Raw genomic sequence first — 21191 nt, forward strand, 5'->3', positions numbered from 1 at the left:
TAGCTGTAGTTGTATGGATATATATTAGTCAGTTTAGCTGTAGTTGTATGGATATATATTAGTCAGTTTAGCTGTAGTTGTATGGATATATGAGAAAGAGTCTACAACCCACACAAGTGGCTCAGGTAGTGCAGCTCATCCAGGATGGCACATCAATGCGAGCTGTGGCAAGAAGGTTTGCTGTGTCTGTCAGCGTAGTGTCCAGAGCATGGAGGCGCTACCAGGAGACAGGCCAGTACATCAGGAGACGTGGAGGAGGCCGTAGGAGGGCAACAACCCAGCAGCAGGACCGCTACCTCTGCCTTTGTGCAAGGAGGAGCAGGAGGAGCACTGCCAGAGACCTGCAAAATGACCTCCAGCAGGCCACAAATGTGCATGTGTCTGCTCAAACGGTCAGAAACAGACTCCATGAGGGTGGTATGAGGGCCCGACGTCCACAGGTGGGGGTTGTGCTTACAGCCCAACACCGTGCAGGACGTTTGGCATTTGCCAGAGAACACCAAGATTGGCAAATTCGCCACTGGCGCCCTGTGCTCTTCACAGATGAAAGCAGGTTCACACTGAGCACGTGACAGACGTGACAGTCTGGAGACGCCGTGGAGAACGTTCTGCTGCCTGCAACATCCTCTAGCATGACCGGTTTGGCGGTGGTTCAGTCACGGTGTGGGATGGCATTTCTTTGGGGTGCCGCACAGCCCTCCATGTGCTCGCCAGAGGTAGCCTGACTGCCATTAGGTACCGAGATGAGATCCTCAGACCCCTTGTGAGACCATATGCTGGTGTGGTTGGCCCTGGGCTCCTCCTAATGCAAGACAATGCTAGACCTCATGTGGCTGGAGTGTGTCAGCAGTTCCTGCAAGAGGAAGGCATTGATGCTATGGACTGGCCCGCCCGTTCCCCAGACCTGAATCCAATTGAGCACATCTGGGACATCATGTCTCGCTCCATCCACCAACGCCACGTTGCACCACAGACTGTCCAGGAGTTGGCGGATGCTTTAGTCCAGGTCTGGGAGGAGATCCCTCAGGAGACCATCCACCACCTCATCAGGAGCATGCCCAGGCGTTGTAGGGAGGTCATACAGGCACGTGGAGGCCACACACACTACTGAGCCTCATTTTGACTTGTTTTAAGGACATTACATCAAAGTTGGATCAGCCTGTAGTGTGGTTTTCCACTTTAATTTTGAGGTGACTCCAAATCCAGACCTCCATGGGTTGATACATTTGATTTCCATTGATAATTTTTGTGTGATTTTGTTGTCAGCACATTCAACAATGTAAAGAAAAAAGTATTTAATAAGATTATTTCATTCATTCAGATCTAGAATGTGTTATTTTAGTGTTCCCTTTATTTTTTTGAGCAGTGTATATTAGTCAGTTTAGCTGTAGCTGTATGGATATATATTAGTCCGTTTAGCTGTAGTTGTATGGATATATATTAGTCCGTTTAGCTGTAGTTGTATGGATATATATTAGTCAGTTTAGCTGTAGTTGTATGGATATATATTAGTCAGTTTAGCTGTAGTTGTATGGATATATATATCAGTCAGTTAGCTGTAGTTGAATGGATATATAATTTAGTAATGTTGTGTGTAATGTTGTCTGAGTGGTACAGGCTACTTTGATGATGGCTATCGTACGGTAGATTTCCTGAACTTGCTTCGTCATTGGAAAAAACCTCAGAACACACACACAAATACGCATGCACACACGTATGCAAACACACACATAAAGAATGCTAATAGCCCTGTTGTGGAATGCAGAGAACATAAAACAAAGTTTGGTCTGGGCTTAGGAATGTAGTTGATCAGGCCGAACGGCAACACACACACACACACACACACACACACACACCTTGCCTGAGTATAGGACCACACCTGCAATGACAACCAGGTCAGAACAAACATCCTCCACGTCACTCACACAAACCTTCTGATGGACCTCACCCTGTTCCCTGGGAGTGGTTGGGGGCTGGTGGGGAGAAGGGGAGAGGAGGGGGAGGATGGGAAGAGGAGGGGGAGAAGGGGAGAGGAGGGGGAGGATGGGAAGAGGAGGAGGAGGGGGAGAAGGGGAGAGGAGGGGGAGGATGGGAAGAGGAGGGGGAGGAGGTGGAGAAGGGGGGAGGAGGGGGAGGTTGGGAAGAGGAGGGGAGGAGAAGGGGAGAGGAGGGGGAGGAGGAAAGAGGAGGGAAAGGGGGGAAGAGGGAAGAGGACGGGGGAGAAGGGGGAGGAGGGAAGAGGACGGGGGAGAAGGGAAGAGGAAGGGGAGGAGGGAAGAGGAGGGGGAGGTGGGAAGAGGAGGGAAGTGGAGGGGGAGGAGGATAGAGGAGGAAAGAGGAGGGAAGAGGAGGGAAGAGGAGGGGGAGGAGGGAAGAGGAGGGGGAGGAGGGAAGAGTTTTGGCCTGCCTGGTGACATCACCAATTAGTTACTAGACCAATAAGAAAGAGCTTTCCAAACCTTTCTCCCAATCACAGCTCGACACCACTCCCAGACAGTCCTAGCTAAAAAATTGCTTGTGTCATTTTAATTAAAAACAAATCACAGCAAGGTACTTCATTGTTGCCCAGAAATGATTTGATATTGAAATAAAAACAGCTGCATTGTACCTTGAATCTGATTCTGGGAGACAGTTTTGTAGAAATCCTCTTACTAGACTGGTCACTCTAAAGGTCTCTAGCTTGTCTTCCTACTATCTAACTAGACTGGCCACACTAAAGGTCTCTAGCTTGTCTTCCTACAATGCCACCGTCCAGGGGTCTTCTGAAACAACATAGCACCAAGGGTCAAATCTTTGTTCATAGACATTATGTAGAGAGAGAGTGAGAGAGAGAGAGAGAGAGAGACAGAGAGAGAGAGAGAGAGACGGAGAGAGAGAGACGGAGAGAGAGAGAGCGAGAGAGAGAGAGAGAGAGAGAGAGAGAGAGAGAGAGAGAGAGAGAGAGAGAGAGTGAGAGAGAGAGAGAGAGAGACGGAGAGAGAGAGAGAGAGACAGAGACAGAGACAGAGACAGAGAGAGACAGAGACAGAGACAGAGACAGAGACAGAGAGAGAGAGAGAGAGAGAGAGAGAGAGAGAGAGAGAGAGAGAGAGAGAGAGAGAGAGAGAGAGAGAGAGAGAGAAAGAGAGACAGAGAGAGATAGAGAGAGAGAGAGAGAGAGAGACAGAGAGAGAGAGAGAGACAGAGACAGAGAGAGAGAGAGAGAGAGACAGAAAGAGAGACAGAGAGACAGAGAGAGAGAGAGAGAGAGAGAGAGAGAGAGAGAGAGAGAGAGAGAGAGAGAGAGAGAAAGAAAGCATCTGTCATCCTGTCACATTCCAAGGTAAAGGGAAGTGTCTCGGTTGGGACGAGTAGTCAAGTAAGAATGTGTGTGTGTGTGTGTGTGTGTGTGTATACAGTGCATTCTGAAAGTATTCAGACCCCTTCCCTTTTTCCACATTTTGTTACATTACAGTCTTATTCTAAATTGGAATAAATTATTATTTTCCCTCATCAATCTACACACAATACCCCATAATGACAATGCGAAAACAGGTTTTTTTAAATGTTAGCAAATGTATTACAAATAAAAAACAGAAATACCTTATTTACATAAGTATTCAGACCCTTTGCTATGAGACTCGAAATTGAGCTCAGGTGCATCCTGTTTCCATTGATCATCCTTGAGATGTTTCTACAACTTGATTGGAGTCCACCTGTGGTAAATTCAATTGATTGGACATGATTTGGAAAGGCACACACCTGTCTATATTAGGTCCCACTGTTGACAGTGCATGTCAGAGCAAAAACCAAGCCATGTGGTTGAAGGAATTGTCCGTATAGCTCCCAGACAGGATTGTGTCAAGGCACAGATCTGGGGAAGGATACTAAAAAATGTCTGCAGCAGAGAAAGAATGGGAGAAACCAAGCATATAGCGTCATACCCAAGAAGACTCGAGGGGGGGGGGGGGTATATGTAAAGTTTTTACTTTGTCATTATGGGGTGTTGTGTGTAGATTGATGAGGGGAAACAACAACAATTTAATCCGTTTTAGAATAAGGCTGTAACGTAACAACAATTGGAAAAAATCAAGAGGTGTGCATACTTTCCAAATGCACTGGAAGTGTGTGTGTGAGAATGCCCTCTAAGTGTGGACTAGTAGTCAGAGTATGTTATGGGTGGCTAGAAACAGGTTATCATGAGAGTAGAGTACTGCTGAGAAACAGGTCCAGCCCTACTGACACAGCATGCCAACAAACACAAAACCCACAGAAACAAAGAACACACAGAGAAAACAGACTGATCTGTATCCCAAATGGCACCCTATTCCCTATATAGTGCACTACTTTTGACCAGGGCCCTGGATGGAAAAGGGATGGGCCCTGGTCAAACGTAGTGCACTATATAGGGAATAGGGTGCGATTTGGAACGCACTCTGAGACAGTATCATCCACCCAGGAAGATTCCTATGACATATTAATGAAGGGGTGGGGCTTGGGAGTGGGTAAGGGGGCGTGGCCTGGGAGTGGGTAAGGGGGCGGGGCCTGGGAGTGGGTAAGGGGAAGAGGGAAGCAGAGAGAGAGTTCTCAGTACTTTCAACAGCAGCTACAACACATATCTACACAGCTAGACAGGTAAGAATCTCTACTGAATTATGTTCATTATTATGGTTGTTAGACAGGTAAGAATCTCTACTGAATGACATTCATTATTATGGTTGTTAGACAGGTAAGAATCTCTACTGAATGACATTCATTATTATGGTTGTTAGACAGGTAAGAATCTCTACTGAATGACATTCATTATTATGGTCGTTAGGGTTGACCTGTGGCTTTCAGGTGATTTCAGGTGTAAGGTTCAGGAGATTTGATAACTTAGAACTTACCCACTGGGCAAAAACTGGTTGAACCAACGTTGTTTCCACGTAATTTCAACCCCAAAAAAACATTGTGATGACTGAATCAACGTGGAAAACTGATTGTATTCGCATAAAGTAATCAACATAAGGGCATTTCATATTTTTTTCACCCAACTTTTAACCTAAATCCAGTGACATTTGTTGTTGATTTCACGTTGAATTCCATTAGTTGACAACTCAACCAAATATAAATCAAAACTAGACGTTGAACTGTGTAGTTTCCATAGATTTCACTGAAACAGTTGTAATTGGTGTAATGTTGTTTCAAATCTGAGACAAGCTACAAATGTTGAAATACTAATCTTTCACTATCCACCTGTGAGACATAACAAGATAGAGATGAGGTGTCAAGGTGTGTGATGTCATTAGGGTTAGGGAGTTGTCTCTCTGTCATATGGAGTAGGTGTCTGGTCTAAGGGTTAAAGAGCGACTGCCTTTAAAAAGCAACAAATCCCTTTGAAAACGGCCTATGGGGCATCAATATGAGTCAGAACCAGTTATTCTAGTATCTACAAAGTGTAAATAAGATAATTTTGGTCATAAAGCCAGTCTTGTCTAAAACTGAGTTTGGAACATCCGTGCATCACAACGGGTAAATGAAGGTTGGGTTTTGATTTGATGATGTCCATTTGCCCACTAACATGGGGTGAACAGCTACGGTGATTGCTCTCTATCCAATTGCACAGACCTGCTCAGCAGCGCCGATGGCTTGCATGAGACAACACGTCACACCATTTTTTTACTTGAGAAATACTGCACCAAACACCTTAGTTCATGTAAAATTGCGCAACTAAAACATCCTCGACAAAAACGTCAAAATTATTTACAGATTTATTGAGTTATCTTAGATTCATTCTGGGGATTTTGAGGAAGTGAAATAGGCTACAGTGTCTCATTTGGACAAACATCATTAACCAAAAACAGAATCGGTCAGGAAACACACCTCTAAGACTAAAGTCTAGTTTTTCTAATAAGGAACAGAAAAACACACGTGATCAGTGGCTCTATAAGGGTTCATTATAAACTAGGTGGTTTGAGCCCTGATTCTGATTGTCTGAAAGCCATGGTATATCAGCCGTATAACACGGGCATGACAAAACATTTATTTTTACTGCTCTGATTATGTTGGTAACCAGTTTATAATAGCAATAAGGCTCCTCTGTGGTTTGTGATATATGGCCAATATACCACGGCTAAGGGCTGTGTCCAGGCACTCTGCGTTGCGTCGTGCATAAGAACAGCCCTTAGCCGTGGTATATTGGCCACATACCACACCTCCTCGGGCCTTATTGCTTAATTATAGTCTACCCTGACTTTCTCTGTTTCCTATTTCCATCATGTTAAATATTAGCCACTAACAGTATGGACCTTCAGTAGGCCTAATAACACTTATTCAACTGCCAATTTCCTATTAGTTCCCTTCAGTTGGTATAACCTACATTATCATTCCATTGTTTCATTTACCTTCATTTGCTTCCTCGTTAAACACACTCATTGCCATGTGGTTGTTGCTGAGGATCGTTAGTAACATTTACATTTATGTATTTTTTTTAACTAATATTGAGGCTAATAAAATCTGTCACGAGCAGAGCACAGGACGAAGTCGTAACAGTTTGAACCTGACGCAGGGCCCAATACTTGGCTGTGTCGTCAACACAATCTCACACTCAATTCGTGCAAATAAGTACAACAAGTTTTTCAGCAGATTTCGTGTGTTTCGTGCGTTTTTTGTGTGGCTTAAGTCGTGTGAAAATACACACATTTTCAGAAGAATCTTTTGAAAGTTATTGGAGCAATGCATTTTGGGCATTGGTGTTCTACACTGTCTTTTTGTGTCCCACATTTATTTATATATATTTTTTAAACGTGTTAACAACCCAATATTGTTAATCAACCAGGTTGTCACCGAAATATTTATAACATAATAGTAGCCTTACGTTTTTGTATTATTATTGTTCATGCCAATGCTGTTTTCTATGCTTGTTTTCACTTAATACTTTGGGATAATGGTGCTATGTCAGATTTTATGAGGGTTGCCAGATTGGAGTAAAAAAGCTGTGTTTGTCTTTTTTTTTGTGATATCAATTAAGATATTTGATTAGGGAATGGGAATACATTTTCATGATAGAAAATTAATTCATAAATAAATGTAGGGAAACAGAAGACCTGCAAAAGAAAATCTGTTTGGCTTAAATTCCCCTGTTGCAACTGCATGGTATTTGCAACTATAACAAGTCTGGACTATGATCAATTAAGCCATATCAATGCAGTTAAACAGGTTAATGTAAAATAATGAATTATGTTGGCTTACATTTATGTCACTACCAAGGCCGTTTTATGATGATTATTACGGTCGTGTCAATCATGTTATATATTTAGGCTATTGTAACAAGGCATATGCCAGCATTGTAGGCCTCTGCCCAGAGGCCTACTAGGCTTTCATGGCAACGGTCGTTGCAGCTTTCTTCCGCTACATCGGTGGCAGCGTTGGGATCACGTCCAGCTCACATCTAGTTATGTGATCTAGTGGTGGGAAGCATTCTGTTTTTTAATATTGGGTTGGGTGTAATTGTGTTGATATATGTAGTGAAGAATGGATATGCAACAATGGGCGTGACGGATAGAAGTAGTCACTACAGGTGTGATCAAGCCTTACATCAAAGTTGCCTGAAGCTGAATGGAAAGTGCCATGCCCTGACCAGTTATTCAGAAGAATATCCTCTGTGACTGTCTAATTTACATAAGTTAACTTACCAGTATGGACCCAAAACAAACACATTTACAAACGACCTGTTTAATGTATTATTACAACCACAGTGTTAATTTTGTTACTGAAGCTTATATATCAAATAACCTGACAACTATCCACAGCATAAGGGTAGACAAATAATGTAAGTGTGTTATGCAGCAAAACACAACTATCCTTTTTTTAGGATGCAAAACAGTAATATGTTGATCCATCCTGTTCTGATCTAATGAGATAATTTTTTATGATCTAATGAGATGGATGTAGGATTTTCTACGGCCTAGAATCGAGGCCTTTCCCAGTCCTGAAGGACAAAGCTAGGCCCCTCTTGGTTCTCATTGGCGAAGACTGAACTCTCCTATACTACAATGCCCAACATGTTATACTCCAGAGGTTGTAAATAAACGCTTTTTAAGGTGATATAACTTGTATCATTATTATAGGGTTGTGAAACCCATAGCCGAATGGCTTCAGACTGAGCATTTCTCACATTTATTTACGGAGAGCAATTTCCATTTTATAACAGCTAGTGTCCATTTATTTATAGTAGTGTGTTGATTAATTATTGCTTTCTTCAGTGGAAATACAGAATATGTATAAAAATGCCACATATACCAAAAGCTAAATCAAGCAGAGATTTACGACTATTTAACCATGTTAATCATTACTGAAACATGCAAACTACAAACATTTAACCAGTTAAAGATAATGAATACATGACAACTAGATACAAATACATGATTAAAAATAATTAATACAAATGTCAAAAGTTGGTTATAACATAATTACAAACAAAGTGAGTGTATGTATATATGTGTAAGTGTTTGTGTGCGTGTGTGTGTATTATGGTGTGTATTATAATTTTCCATCATAAAAATCTATCCCCATTCCCCAATGAAATACCTTCACCGATACCACAAAATAAATATATATATTTTTCCACCAATCTGGCAACCCTCATAAAATTCAACACACAGTAGCTTTGTATTAAATGCATTATGAAAGAAAAGGTGTAATGTAGGCTCCACGAAATATGAAAGGCGTTATGAGGAATATAGTGTAGGTCTACTGTTGGAGAATATAGTGTAGCCCTACTGTTGGAGAATATAGTGTAGGACTACTGTTGGAGAATATAGTGTAGGACTACTGTTGGAGAATATAGTGTAGCCCTACTGTTGGAGAATATAGTGTAGGTCTACTGTTGGAGAATATAGTGTAGCCCTACTGTTGGAGAATATAGTGTAGGACTACTGTTGGAGAATATAGTGTAGCCCTACTGTTGGAGAATATAGTGTAGGACTACTGTTGGAGAATATAGTGTAGGACTACTGTTGGAGAATATAGTGTAGGTCTACTGTTGGAGAATATAGTGTAGCCCTACTGTTGGAGAATATAGTGTAGGTCTACTGTTGGAGAATATAGTGTAGCCCTACTGTTGGAAAATATAGTGTAGGACTACTGTTGGAGAATATAATGTAGCCCTACTGTTGGAGAATATAGTGTAGGACTACTGTTGGAGAATATAGTGTAGGTCTACTGTTGGAGAATATAATGTAGCCCTACTGTTGGAGAATATAGTGTAGCCCTACTGTTGGAGAATATAGTGTAGGACTACTGTTGGAGAATATAGTGTAGGACTACTGTTGGAGAATATAGTGTAGCCCTACTGTTGGAGAATATAGTGTAGCCCTACTGTTGGAGAATATAGTGTAGCCCTACTGTTGGAGAATATAGTGTAGGACTACTGTTGGAGAATATAGTGTAGCCCTACTGTTGGAGAATATAGTGTAGGACTACTGTTGGAGAATATAATGTAGCCCTACTGTTGGAGAATATAATGTAGGATTACTGTTGGAGAATATAGTGTAGCCCTACTGTTGGAGAATATAGTGTAGCCCTACTGTTGGAGAATATAGTGTAGCCCTACCGTTGTAGAATATTGTGTAGGCCTACTGTTGGAGAATATTGTGTAGCCCTACTGTTGGAGAATATAGTGTAGGTCTACTGCTGGAGAATATAGTGTAGCCCTACTGTTGGAGAATATAGTGTAGCCCTACTGTTGGAGAATATTGTGTAGGCCTACTGTTGGAGAATATTGTGTAGGCCTACTGTTGGAGAATATAGTGTAGGTCTACTGTTGGAGAATATTGTGTAGGCCTACTGTTGGAGAATATAGTGTAGGTCTACTGTTGGAGAATATTGTGTAGCCCTACTGTTGTAGAATATTGTGTAGGCCTACTGTTGGAGAATATTGTGTAGGCCTACTGTTGGAGAATATTGTGTAGCCCTACTGTTGGAGAATATAGTGTAGGTCTACTGTTGGAGAATATAGTGTAGCCCTACTGTTGGAGAATATAGTGTAGCCCTACTGTTGGAGAATATAGTGTAGCCCTACTGTTGGAGAATATAGTGTAGCCCTACTGTTGGATAATATAGTGTAGGCCTACTGTTGGAGAATATTGTGTAGCCCTACTGTTGCCTACACGAAAAAAGGGCCTTTCTGACTACAAGAGTACCAGTATCCCAAAGTTTTAAGCAAAAACAAGCATGGAAAACAGCCCTGCTAGAGTTGCCCCGGTCAAATGGAAGTGCTGTTATTGTGTAGTGGAAATGTCTGGGAGCAACAATGGCTCAGCCATGAAGTGGTAGACCACACTAGCTCACAGAACGGGACCGGCAAGTGCTGAAGCGCATAGCGCGTAAAAATGGTCTGTCCTTGGTAGCAAAACACTCACTACCGAGTTTCAAACTGCCTCTGGAAGCAACATCGGCACAAGAACTGTTCATTGGGAGCTTAATGAAATGGGTTTCCATGGCCGAGCAGCCGCACACAAGCCTAAGATCACCATGCGCAATGCTAAGCGTTGACTGGAGTGGTGAAAGCTCGCCGCCATTGGACTCTGGAGCAGTGGAAAAGCGTTCTCTGGAGTGATGAATCACGCTTCACCATCTGGCAGTCCGACGGACGAATCTAGGTTTGGCGGATGCTAGGAGAATGCTACCTGCCCAAATGCATAGTGCCAACTGTAAAGTTTGGTGGAGGAGGAATAATGGTCTGGGGCAATTTTTCATGGTTCAGGCTCCTTAGTTCCAGTGAAGGGAAACATTAACGCTATAGCATACAATTACATTCTAGACGATTTTGTGCTTCCAATTTTGTGGCAACAGTTTGGGGAAGGCCCTTTCCTGTTTCAGCATGACAATGCTCCTGTGCACAAAGCGAGGTCCATACAGAAATGGTTTGTTGAGATCGGTGTGGAAGAACTTGACTGGCTTGCACAGAGCCCTGACCTCAACCCCATCGAACACCTTTGGGATGAATTGGAACGCCGACTGTGAGCCAGGCCTAATTGCCCAACATCAGTGCCAGACCTCACTAATGCTCTTGTGGCTGAATGGAAGCAAGTCCCCGCAGCAATGTTCCAACCTCTAGTGGAAAGCCTTCCCAGAAGAGTGGAGGCTGTTATAGCAGCAAAGGGGGGACCAAATCCATGTTAATGCCCATGATTTTGGAATGAGTTGTTTGACGAGCAGGTGTCCAAATACTTTTGGCCATGTAGTGTATTTAGATGGCTTTCTTCCATTGATCCCTAATATTCTGAACCACTTCTCTCGATATATTCTATTGAGTCTGTCTACAAAATTCGAACTAAAATGAACACAGTATTTAACCCTTAGCCTACCATGGTCGCGTCCCTGCGGAAATCGAATTAACCTCTTTTTTAAATCCCCGTCAAAATCCATCTGATTAAGATAGAGATATCTGTTTTTGCATGGGCTGCGTCTCAATTCACCACCGCATCCTCCTATATCTCCCTTACGCATCTGCGTGAAAGGTGGCAGAGCTAGAGTGGTGTTTGTCAGACCATGAGACATCCCGAAAATCGGTCTTCTCACGAAATCGTATGTGGCGTCCAAACAGTTTGGCCTAAAAATTATTATGACCACTCTATTGAAAGCTGAGACTCTCACAAAGGTTTTGCCCAAAAGCCTCACAAGACTAGTCTGAAGGTCCCCAGTACCAGTTGTAAAAATGTATGGAAGTGTATTATGGAGATAGCTTAGTGCCTAAAATAAGGGGATAAATACATGTAAAAAAAAAAATTGTTTCCTGATCTTTCTTATCTCTCAGTTATAGGACACATACTTCAGGACAAACTTCCTTTAGTTTTTTTTTGGGACTATGTTGTTCCATGTAGTGAATCTGTTATTCAATTAATAATATGCATGTCAATCTCTCCTGGCTCAAAGTGGAGGAAAGATTGACTTCATCACTACTTGTATTTGTGAGAAGTATTGACATGTTGAATGCACCGAGCTGTCTGTTAAAACGACTAGCACACAGCTCAGACACCCATGCATACCCCACAAGACATGTCACCAGAGGTCTCTTCACAGTTCCCAAGTCCAGAACAGACTGTGGGAGGCGCACAGTACTACATAGAGCCATGACTACATGGAACTCTATTCCACATCAAGTAACTGATGCAAGCAGTAGAATCAGATTTTAAAAACAGATACAAATACACCTTATGGAACAGTGGGGACTGTGAAGCAACACAAACATAGGCACATACACATGCATACACACACATGATAACATACGCACTATACACACACGTACACATGGATTTTGTGTTGTAGATATGTGGTAGTGGAGTAGGGGCCTGAGGGCACACACTTAGTGTGTTGGGAAATAATGTTTTTTAAATTGTATAACTGATCAAAAGTAACAAGCGCAATGTGATAATGTTTAACAATCAAAGCGTTAAAGCAAAGCTGTAGAGATGTACAGTATATGTTTACCTTGTACCTTGTACCTTCCTCGTTTAGGGCCTGATCCCGACTTTATCCTACGCACGCCTTTCCTACGCACACCTTTCCTACGCACTTCTCAGTATTTGGCATTCAGACTTCCCTTTTTTAGTTGTGTAACGCGTTCTGAATACATTTCATTCAACCGCTGAAAACCCTCCCACTTGCTGGCTAACACATTTTGTCATGGAGTTTTCAAAAAATTTGGTTTTTAGTACATTTATCTTAAGCCATCCCTTTAAATACGGGGAAGCATCCTGCAGGACACCAGAGGAGACCGACAGGAAAGGGAAGCATCCTGCAGGACACCAGAGGAGACAGACAGGGAAGCATCCTGTAGGGCACCAGAGGAGACAGACAGGGAAGCATCCTGCAGGACACCAGAGGAGACAGACAGGGAAACGTCCTGCAGAGCACCAGAGGAGACCAACAGGGAAGGGAAGCATCCTGCAGGGCACCAGAGGAGACAGACAGGGAAGCACCCTGCAGGGCACCAGAGGAGACACACAGGGAAGGGAAGCATCCTGCAGGGCACCAGAGGAGACAGACAGGGAAGCACCCTGCAGGGCACCAGAGGAGACACACAGGGAAGGGAAGCATGCTGCAGGGCACCAGAGGAGACAGACAAGGAAGGGAAGCATCCTGCAGGGCACCAGAGGAGACAGACAGGGATGGGAAGCATCCTGCAGGGCACCAGAGGAGACAGACAGGGAAGGGAAGCATCCTGCAGGGCACCAGAGGAGACAGACAGGGAAGCATCCTGCAGGGCACCAGAGGAGACAGACAGGGAAGGGAAGCATCCTGCAGGGCACCAGAGGAGACAGACATGGAAGGGAAGCATCCTGCAGGGCACCAGAGGAGACAGACAGGGAAGGGAAGCATCCTGCAGGGCACCAGAGGAGACAGACAGGGAAGCATCCTGCAGGGCACCAGAGGAGACCGACAGGGAAGGGAAGCATCCTGCAGGGCACCAGAGGAGACAGACAGGGAAGCATCCTACAGGGCACCAGAGGAGACAGACAGGGAAGCATCCTGCAGGGCATCAGAGGAGACAGACGGGTGTATCTGTTCTACGGGTGTATGCCTGTCTGTCTGTGTGTGTGTGTGTGTGTGTGTGTGTGTGTGTCTGTAAGCCTTTGGTCTCCACCCTATTTAAGATAGTCATCCCTCATGTTGCGTATAATCCCACTGACAGCAGATGACTGAGTGACTGACAGTCAAAGCTCTCTGTCTGTTCCTTGTATGATGGATGGGTGGGCAGTGTGTGTGTGTGTTTGCAGGTATATGAAAGGTTACAGGCAGGTTACAGTGAAGGCGTAGCTCAGCTCTAGAAAAGGAGCTTGTCCGTATGTCTCAGCCAGGGGTAGAATTAGATTTGGGTAGTTCCATCTCAGGTCAGGTTTAACAGGTATAGGATAGTCCAGCGTTTCCCAAACTCGGTCCTGGGGACCCCAAGAGGTGAACATCTTGGTTTTTGTCCTAGCACTACACAGCTGATTCAAATCGTCAAATCTTGATGATGAGTTGATTATTTTAATCAGCTGTGTAGTGCTAGGGCAAAAAACAAAATGTTCACCTCTTGGGGTCCCCAGGACCGAGTTTGGGAAACGCTGCGATAGTCCGTCTTCTGGCTTCCGAATGGAACCCTTAGGGTTACAACATTCTCAACATTTGTCTCAGAATTCCCTGCTTTGCAGAAGTCCTGGTTGCAGGATTCCAGATTTAGCAGCAACACAACACTGAGCCAGTATTGCGATGAGATTTGGTCGCTGTAGAATAAGAAAAGCTCATCTCACAATATAATGTTCTGGCATTTGTGGATTGGGATCTGATACAGTGAGCTCCAAAAGTATTTGGACAGTGACACATTTTTTGTTGTTTTGGCTCTGTACTCCAGCACTTCGAAATGATATAATGACTATGAGGTTAAAGTTAAGAGTGCAGACTGTCAGCTTTAATTTGAGGGTATTTTCATCCATATCAGGTGAACCGTTTAGAAATGACAGCACTTTTTGTACAAAGTCCCCCCCTCCCCATTTTAGGGGACCAAAAGTATTGGGACCAATTCATTTGTATGTGTATTAAAGTAGTCCAAAGTTTAGTATTTGGTCCCATATTCCTAGCATGCAATTATTTTGATGATTTTTCTGAAACAACACCCTGGACTGCAGTGACACATCCATAATGTTTGTCAATTAATGTTTCTTCTTTGTGGAATTCCAGAAGAGTAGCTGTTGCCATAGGAAACCAAATAAATGTGCATATAGACAACATAGTTCTCTAATTTACAGTGACTCATAACCAACACAGTGGAGCACTATTCTGGGTACCAGTCTATTTAGCTGTCATTCCACTCCTTGACACTCCTGTCATGCTAAACATCTGACATGGAATCCAAGGACTGGAATGTCAGCTAAACAGACTGGTACTGAGACGAGTGAAGCCCTGCCTGTAACCTTGAAAAGACACAAGACGACACTCCCTAATCAACTACAGGACAATAAGGTTCTCAGCTCATTCTTACCATGACTATTAGAATGTGGAGGATGCCGAATGACAGGTTTCAGCTGTAGTGTGTGTGTGTGTGTGTGTGTGTGTTCTCCGTAGCTGGGGTTATAGCACTTTCTAGTGACTGAATAGAGAACTATGTCAGAGTTGGACTTGCATAGTTTTAACAACGGCAGTGGCACACATTTGAGAGGGGCTGACTTCATATCTAAGGCCTCACTTCAGCACCACTTTAAACCAAGTACAACTTATAAAGGCTTTATACAGCCTACAGAGGCTTCATAAGCACTACATAAATGCTTCACAAATCATCTATATGTGTACGTAATCCTCTATAGATTGTGTTTAAACATAGCTCTTTGTCACATTTGGCAATTGAACTGTAGTGTCGAGTTAAATGTTGCTAGTCATTGCTGTAACAAAGGAGTCCGCTCATACTGAACCTTGATCATAAGTTTATTCATATCACAAGCTTTCAGCATGAGTTTACAGATGTCATGATCACCCGGAGAGCAACGTCCCAGATTGCAATGGCTGCTCTAACCTCTTCTTCGCTTTTTACCCAGTATATATAATCTTCCCAAGATGTGGGTGGCTCCCTCTACTGTCCAATCCCCTGTCTACAACACACTCCGTGTCTGTTGTATGTGGCATTACACTAAAACATTCCCTCTTGATACTAAAATAAACATCCTCAAAGGTTCCACTTAAACCCATTAAGAAAGTCATAATCTTAATACACTACAGAACCTATAATGGTAATTATGTCACTCTTTATATACAATTTATAGAGGTTGACATGCGCTTATAGATGATCTGTGAAGCATTTAGGTAGTGCTTATGAAACCTCTTCCTCCAGCCCTGCACTAACACACCTGATTCATGTCTTGATTGGAGATTATTTGTTGATTCAGTCCTTATGAGCCTGGCTTGCTCCAGAGGACGATGTTGATGTTATAGCGCGTATGGTAGACACACCTAACCCTTGACCCCTCTCACAGGAAGCCCAGCAGAGGAGAATGAGTGCAGATGGAAAAGACCCGCCCCCCTACATCATACCAGGTACGTCAACATTATGTTGTTCGCTGTAACATGCGGACAATAAAGTTGTATTGTACTGTACTATTACATCCCAGGTTGTAACTATACTGTACCTGTGTATCATATAGGTTACGTCCCAGGTTGTATCTATACTGTACCTGTGTATCATATAGGTTACGTCCCAGGTTGTAGCTATACTGTACCTGTGTATCATATAGGTTACGTCCCAGGTTGCAGCTATACTGTACCTGTGTATCATATAGGTTACGTCCCAGGTTGTAACTATACTGTACCTGTGTATCATATAGGTTACGTCCCAGGTTGTAGCTATACTGTACCTGTGTATCATATAGGTTACGTCCCAGGTTGTAGCTATACTGTACCTGTGTATCATATAGGTTACGTCCCAGGTTGTAGCTATACTCTACCTGTGTATCATATAGGTGCCAGGTGTCTCTCGCTATAGATTGTACTCAGTCTGTTTTACATATTGGAGCCATCTAATCAACTCTCTCTCTCTCTCCCTCCCTCCATCCCTCTCTTCCTCCTCCCCATCTCCCCCTCCATCCCTCTCTGACTCCCTCTCTCTTCCAGTTGAAGGGCAAGGTGAGGATGGGGTGAAGGTGTATCATGTCCATACCCCGTTCAACCCTCCTTCCTCCACCATCCCCTCCAATAGCTTCTCTATGTCTCAGTCTCAGGCCAAGACAGGTAAGCACTTCCTGTCTCAAGTCTAATTTATACCTTACGCAAGCACGCAACACCAGAACTGTAGCAACATCAGCTAGCTCATCTAGCTAGCTAAAATTACATCTCATTGGTTGAAGAATTGTTCTGACTTCAAAAGTACTTGAACACAATCATGGCGTATTTATAAGTGGTAAATTCCCAGGTTCCAAGGAGGCATCTGAAGGCATCACACGTCTCTCTCGTGTCTACCCATTAAACCATCTTTCTTTCCCTTGTTCCTACTATACCAGCAGTGTTGGAGCCAGCCAAAATATAACTTGTCCTCTCCCTCCCTCCCTCTCCCTAGTGTACACCAGTGGAGGTGGTGGTATTGGAGGAGGTGGTGGAGCTCCTACTCAGAAGTTTGTGAGTTATGAGACAGAACTGGGCCGTTCAGCGGGTATGACCACCTGTACTTCCTGTCAACAACAGGTGATGACTAACGTCACCTATAAAGTCGGGGCCTTCGCCTGGCTCATGTGCATCCTCTTCATCCTCTGTGGGTGAGTAAAGAAGGGGGGGCGGGGGAGAGAGAAAGGAAAGCTGGAGGAGTTATAGAATGTCTTGATTCTTTTACATTTACATCATTTAGCAGACGCTCTTATCCAAAGCGACTTACTTTTGAGGAAATTAGACATGTCTAAAATCAACTGAACACCGTGTCTCTCCCACCCCTCTCTCCCAGGTTGGTAGTGGGCTGCTGTCTGATCCCGTTCTTCGTGAAACACTTTAAGGATGCATACCACTCCTGTCCTCGCTGTAACCGCATTCTCCACGTGGACAAGAAACGCTGCTGCTGACCGCCTTAACCCCACCCACCACTAGGGGAGCTGCTGCTGACTGCCATACTACCAGCAGGAGTGCTGTGGCTCTGACCTGTCTGACCTGTCTGACCTGTCTGGCCACACTCTCAGTCTGGGCTGGATTCCATTAGACGTTTCAAGTTTTAATGTCACGTGCACTAGTACAGTGAAATGCCTTTCTCACAGAAAACATGCTCCTTTTCCTTCTTGCACCCACAGCTCTGTATATGAATTTGAGAGTGGTTATATTTATCCAGCCACGTACCAATGCAGTGGCGGAGTCAGGGTGACCGTTTCGTTGTTCTTTGAATTGCAGATTGCCCTTTTAAATTTCTGTCTCAGAAGGAGTTTCAATACTGCTCTTATCCACACTCTTTCAGAACAGCGAAGGAGAGGAAAGGGGGAATGTTTTCAGAATGGAATCCAGCCGAAAGGAGAGAACAGAGCAGCAGCCCCACAGAAACCTACAGGATTACACAGTCATAGTATGAATCCCAAATGGCACCCTATTCCCTATATAGTGCACTACTTTTAACCAGGGATATAGTACAAAAATAGCGCACTATATAGGGAATAGGGAACCATTTGGGACGTGACCTTAGTTTAAATGCAGATCTAACTTACTGTACCAGAGGGTTGTAAATAGTATGAATCTGAGAACTATTTTTATAAAAATTCACAAAGTTACAAATGCCGACAAGCGAGCAGATGAAGACGTGGTAGAGCTGATCCTGGGAGCAGGTTTGCACAATTCTAGTAACTTTCCCAGGTTTTCCACAAACCCAGGTCGGAATATTGGAATCAGGAGGGAAGAGGCTAGCCTGGGTACCAGTCTGTTTAGATATCGTTCCACTCTTTGTTATGCCAAACATGACTGGATTTCTCCAGGCTAGGAAGAGGCAGAAAATCTGGGAATCCGCCAACCGGGCATTCTGGTTGGTTACCGGACTATTGCAACCTGTTGAGCAACCTCATACAGAACATTCAGATAGAAATGTCTTGTGTAGCACAGACATGTATACATTACAATCTATATGTTTTACAATCTATATAAATTACAATCTACAGTCTCTTGAATAAGGCCCTGGGTTGACCAACTGGCAGACAATGAACCCAATATTCAGATCATTATAACTACGATTCCTACACCCACTGGAATGACTGTTGTTTTGAAAACAAACTAGCACTGCTGAAGTTCACCCCTGACCTCTAGTTTATATATATATATATATATATATATATATATATATATATATAAAATTCTATAAGTCAGTCAGAACCTAGGCTTGACTGTGGGTTTTGAGTTCCAAATAGCACCCTATTTCCTATATAGTACACTAGTCTTGACCAGGGCCAACAGTCCTGGTATAAAATAGACGTGCAGGGGACCATTGGGCTCTGGTCAAAAGTAGTGTACTATATAGGAACTAGGGTGTCATTTGGGACTCACACCCACGTCTTCCCCCTTTTCAGAAAGCTGTAATGGACACAAAGGACTGAACTGGGGGTGTTTTTACGTTATTTTCGAGTAAACCGAAGATGATTTTATTGACAACACTAATCTGTCTTAACTCTCAACTACAATGATGTGTAATACCTTACAGCTGACTAGACATGATGGAGTTCTGATATATTGCTTATATAGATTATTATATGCCTCTAATAAAATGATATATATTACATGTGTTGTGGTGTGGTTATTGTTGCATTAGACAAAGTTTGTTGTATTACATTTGTTGTGGTGTGGTTATTGTTGCATTAGACAGGAAGTTTGTTGTATTACATTTGTTGTGGTGTGGTTATTGTTGCATTAGACAGGAAGTTTGTTAAATAACATGTGGTGTGGTTATTGTTGCATTAGACAGGAAGTTTGTTATATTACATTTGGTGTGGTTATTGTTGCATTAGACAGGAAGTTTGTGGTTATTGTTGCATTAGACAGGAAGTTTGTTATATAACATGTGGTGTGGTTGTTGTTGCATTAGACAGGATGTTTGTTAAATAACATGTGTGGTTATTGTTGCGTTAGACATGAAGTTTGTGGTTATTGTTGCATTAGACAGGAAGTTCAGAGTAAATGAGTGGGTTCTTAACTGACCCTCCTGGTTAAAATAAATACGTTATTTGAGCTAAAGACAAAGGTATATTATATATACACACACATGCAATGCATTCGGAAACAGCTCAAGGATGTCGATAAATCAAGGATGATCAACGAAAACATGATGTCCATATAAACCTATGATGCCATATAACCAACATTCAGAAAGTATTCAGACCCCTTCACTTTTTCTATATTTCGTTACAGCCTGATTCTAAAATTGATGAAATTGGTATTTTCGCCCCTTCATCAAATCTAAACAAAATACCTCATAATGACAAAGCAAAAACAGGTTTTTAGAAAAGTTTGCAAATGTATTACAAATAAAAAAACAAAAATATACATTTACATAAGTATTCAGACCATTTACGCAGTACTTTGTTGAAAGACCTTTGGCAGCGATTACTGCCTCGAGTCTTCTTGGGTATGACACTACAAGCTTGGCACACTTGTATTTGGGGAGTTTCTCCCATTCTTCTTTGCAGATTCTCTCAAGCTCTGTCAGGTTGGATGGGGAGCGTCGCTGCACAACTATTTTTAGGTCTCTCCAGAGTTGTTAGATCGGGTTCAAGCCCAGGCTCTGGCTGGGCCACTCAAGGACATTCAGAGACCTGTCCCGAAGCCACTCCTGCGTTGTCTTGGCTGTGTACTTAGGGTCGTTGTCCTGTTGGAAGGTGAACCTTCGCCCCAGTCTGAGGTCCTGAGCGCTCTGGAGCAGGTTTTCATCAAGGATCGCTCTACTTTGCTCCGTTCATCTTTGCCTCGATCCTGACTAGTCTCCCAGTCCCTGCCGCTGAAAAACATCCCCACAGCATGATGCTGCCACCCCTATGCTTCACCGTAGGGATGGTGCCAGGTTTCTTCCAGGCGTGACGTTTGGCATTCAGGCCAAAGAGTTCAATCTCGGTTTCATCAGACCAGAGGATCTTGTTTCTCATGGTCTGAGAGTCTTTAGGTGCCTTTTGGCAAACTCCAAGCAGGCTGTCATTTGCCTTTTATTGAGGAGTGGCTTCCATCTGGCCACTCTACCATAAAAACATGATTGGTGGAGATCTGCAGAGATGGTTGTCCTTCTGTAAGGTTCTCCCATCTCCACAGAGGAACTCTGGAGTTCTGTCAGTGACCATCGGGTTCTTGATCACCTCCCTGACCCAAGGCCCTGTTCTTGGGGACTTTCAATGCTGCAGAAATGTTTTGGTACCCTTCCCCAGAGTTGTGCCGCGACACAATCCTGTCTCGGAGCTCTACGGACAATTCCTTCGACCTCATGGCTAGGTTTTTGCTCTGACATGCACTGTCAACTGTGGGACCTTATATAGACAGGTGTGTGCCTTTCCAAATAATGCCCAATCAATTGATTTGACCACAGGTGGATTCCAATCAAGTTGTAGAAACATCTCAAGGATGATCAATGGAAACAGGATGCACCTGAACTCAATTTCGAGTCTCATATCAAAGGGTCTGAATACTTATGTAAATAAGGTATAATTTTTTAAATTTGTAATACATTTGCAAACCTGTTATCGCTTTGTCATTATAGGGTATTGTGT

At 43.3% G+C, this 21191-nt stretch overlaps 1 protein-coding gene across 1 annotated transcript; it reads left to right on the forward strand.

Moving 5' to 3' along the window:
• Window positions 1–4566: 4566 nt before the first annotated feature.
• Window positions 4567–18355, forward strand: litafd (LITAF domain containing). Its single transcript, XM_084198063.1, has 5 exons — window positions 4567–4614; window positions 15969–16029; window positions 16603–16719; window positions 17045–17240; window positions 17423–18355. Exons 2-5 carry the CDS (start codon window positions 15987–15989, stop codon window positions 17535–17537), a joined length of 471 nt encoding a protein of 156 aa, XP_084054189.1. The 5' UTR covers window positions 4567–4614; window positions 15969–15986; the 3' UTR covers window positions 17538–18355.
• Window positions 18356–21191: the final 2836 nt, after the last annotated feature.

Source organism: Coregonus lavaretus (genome assembly GCF_964263955.1).
Source record: "Coregonus lavaretus genome assembly, contig: HAP1_SCAFFOLD_134, whole genome shotgun sequence".
NCBI classification, from domain to species: Eukaryota; Metazoa; Chordata; class Actinopteri; order Salmoniformes; family Salmonidae; genus Coregonus; species Coregonus lavaretus.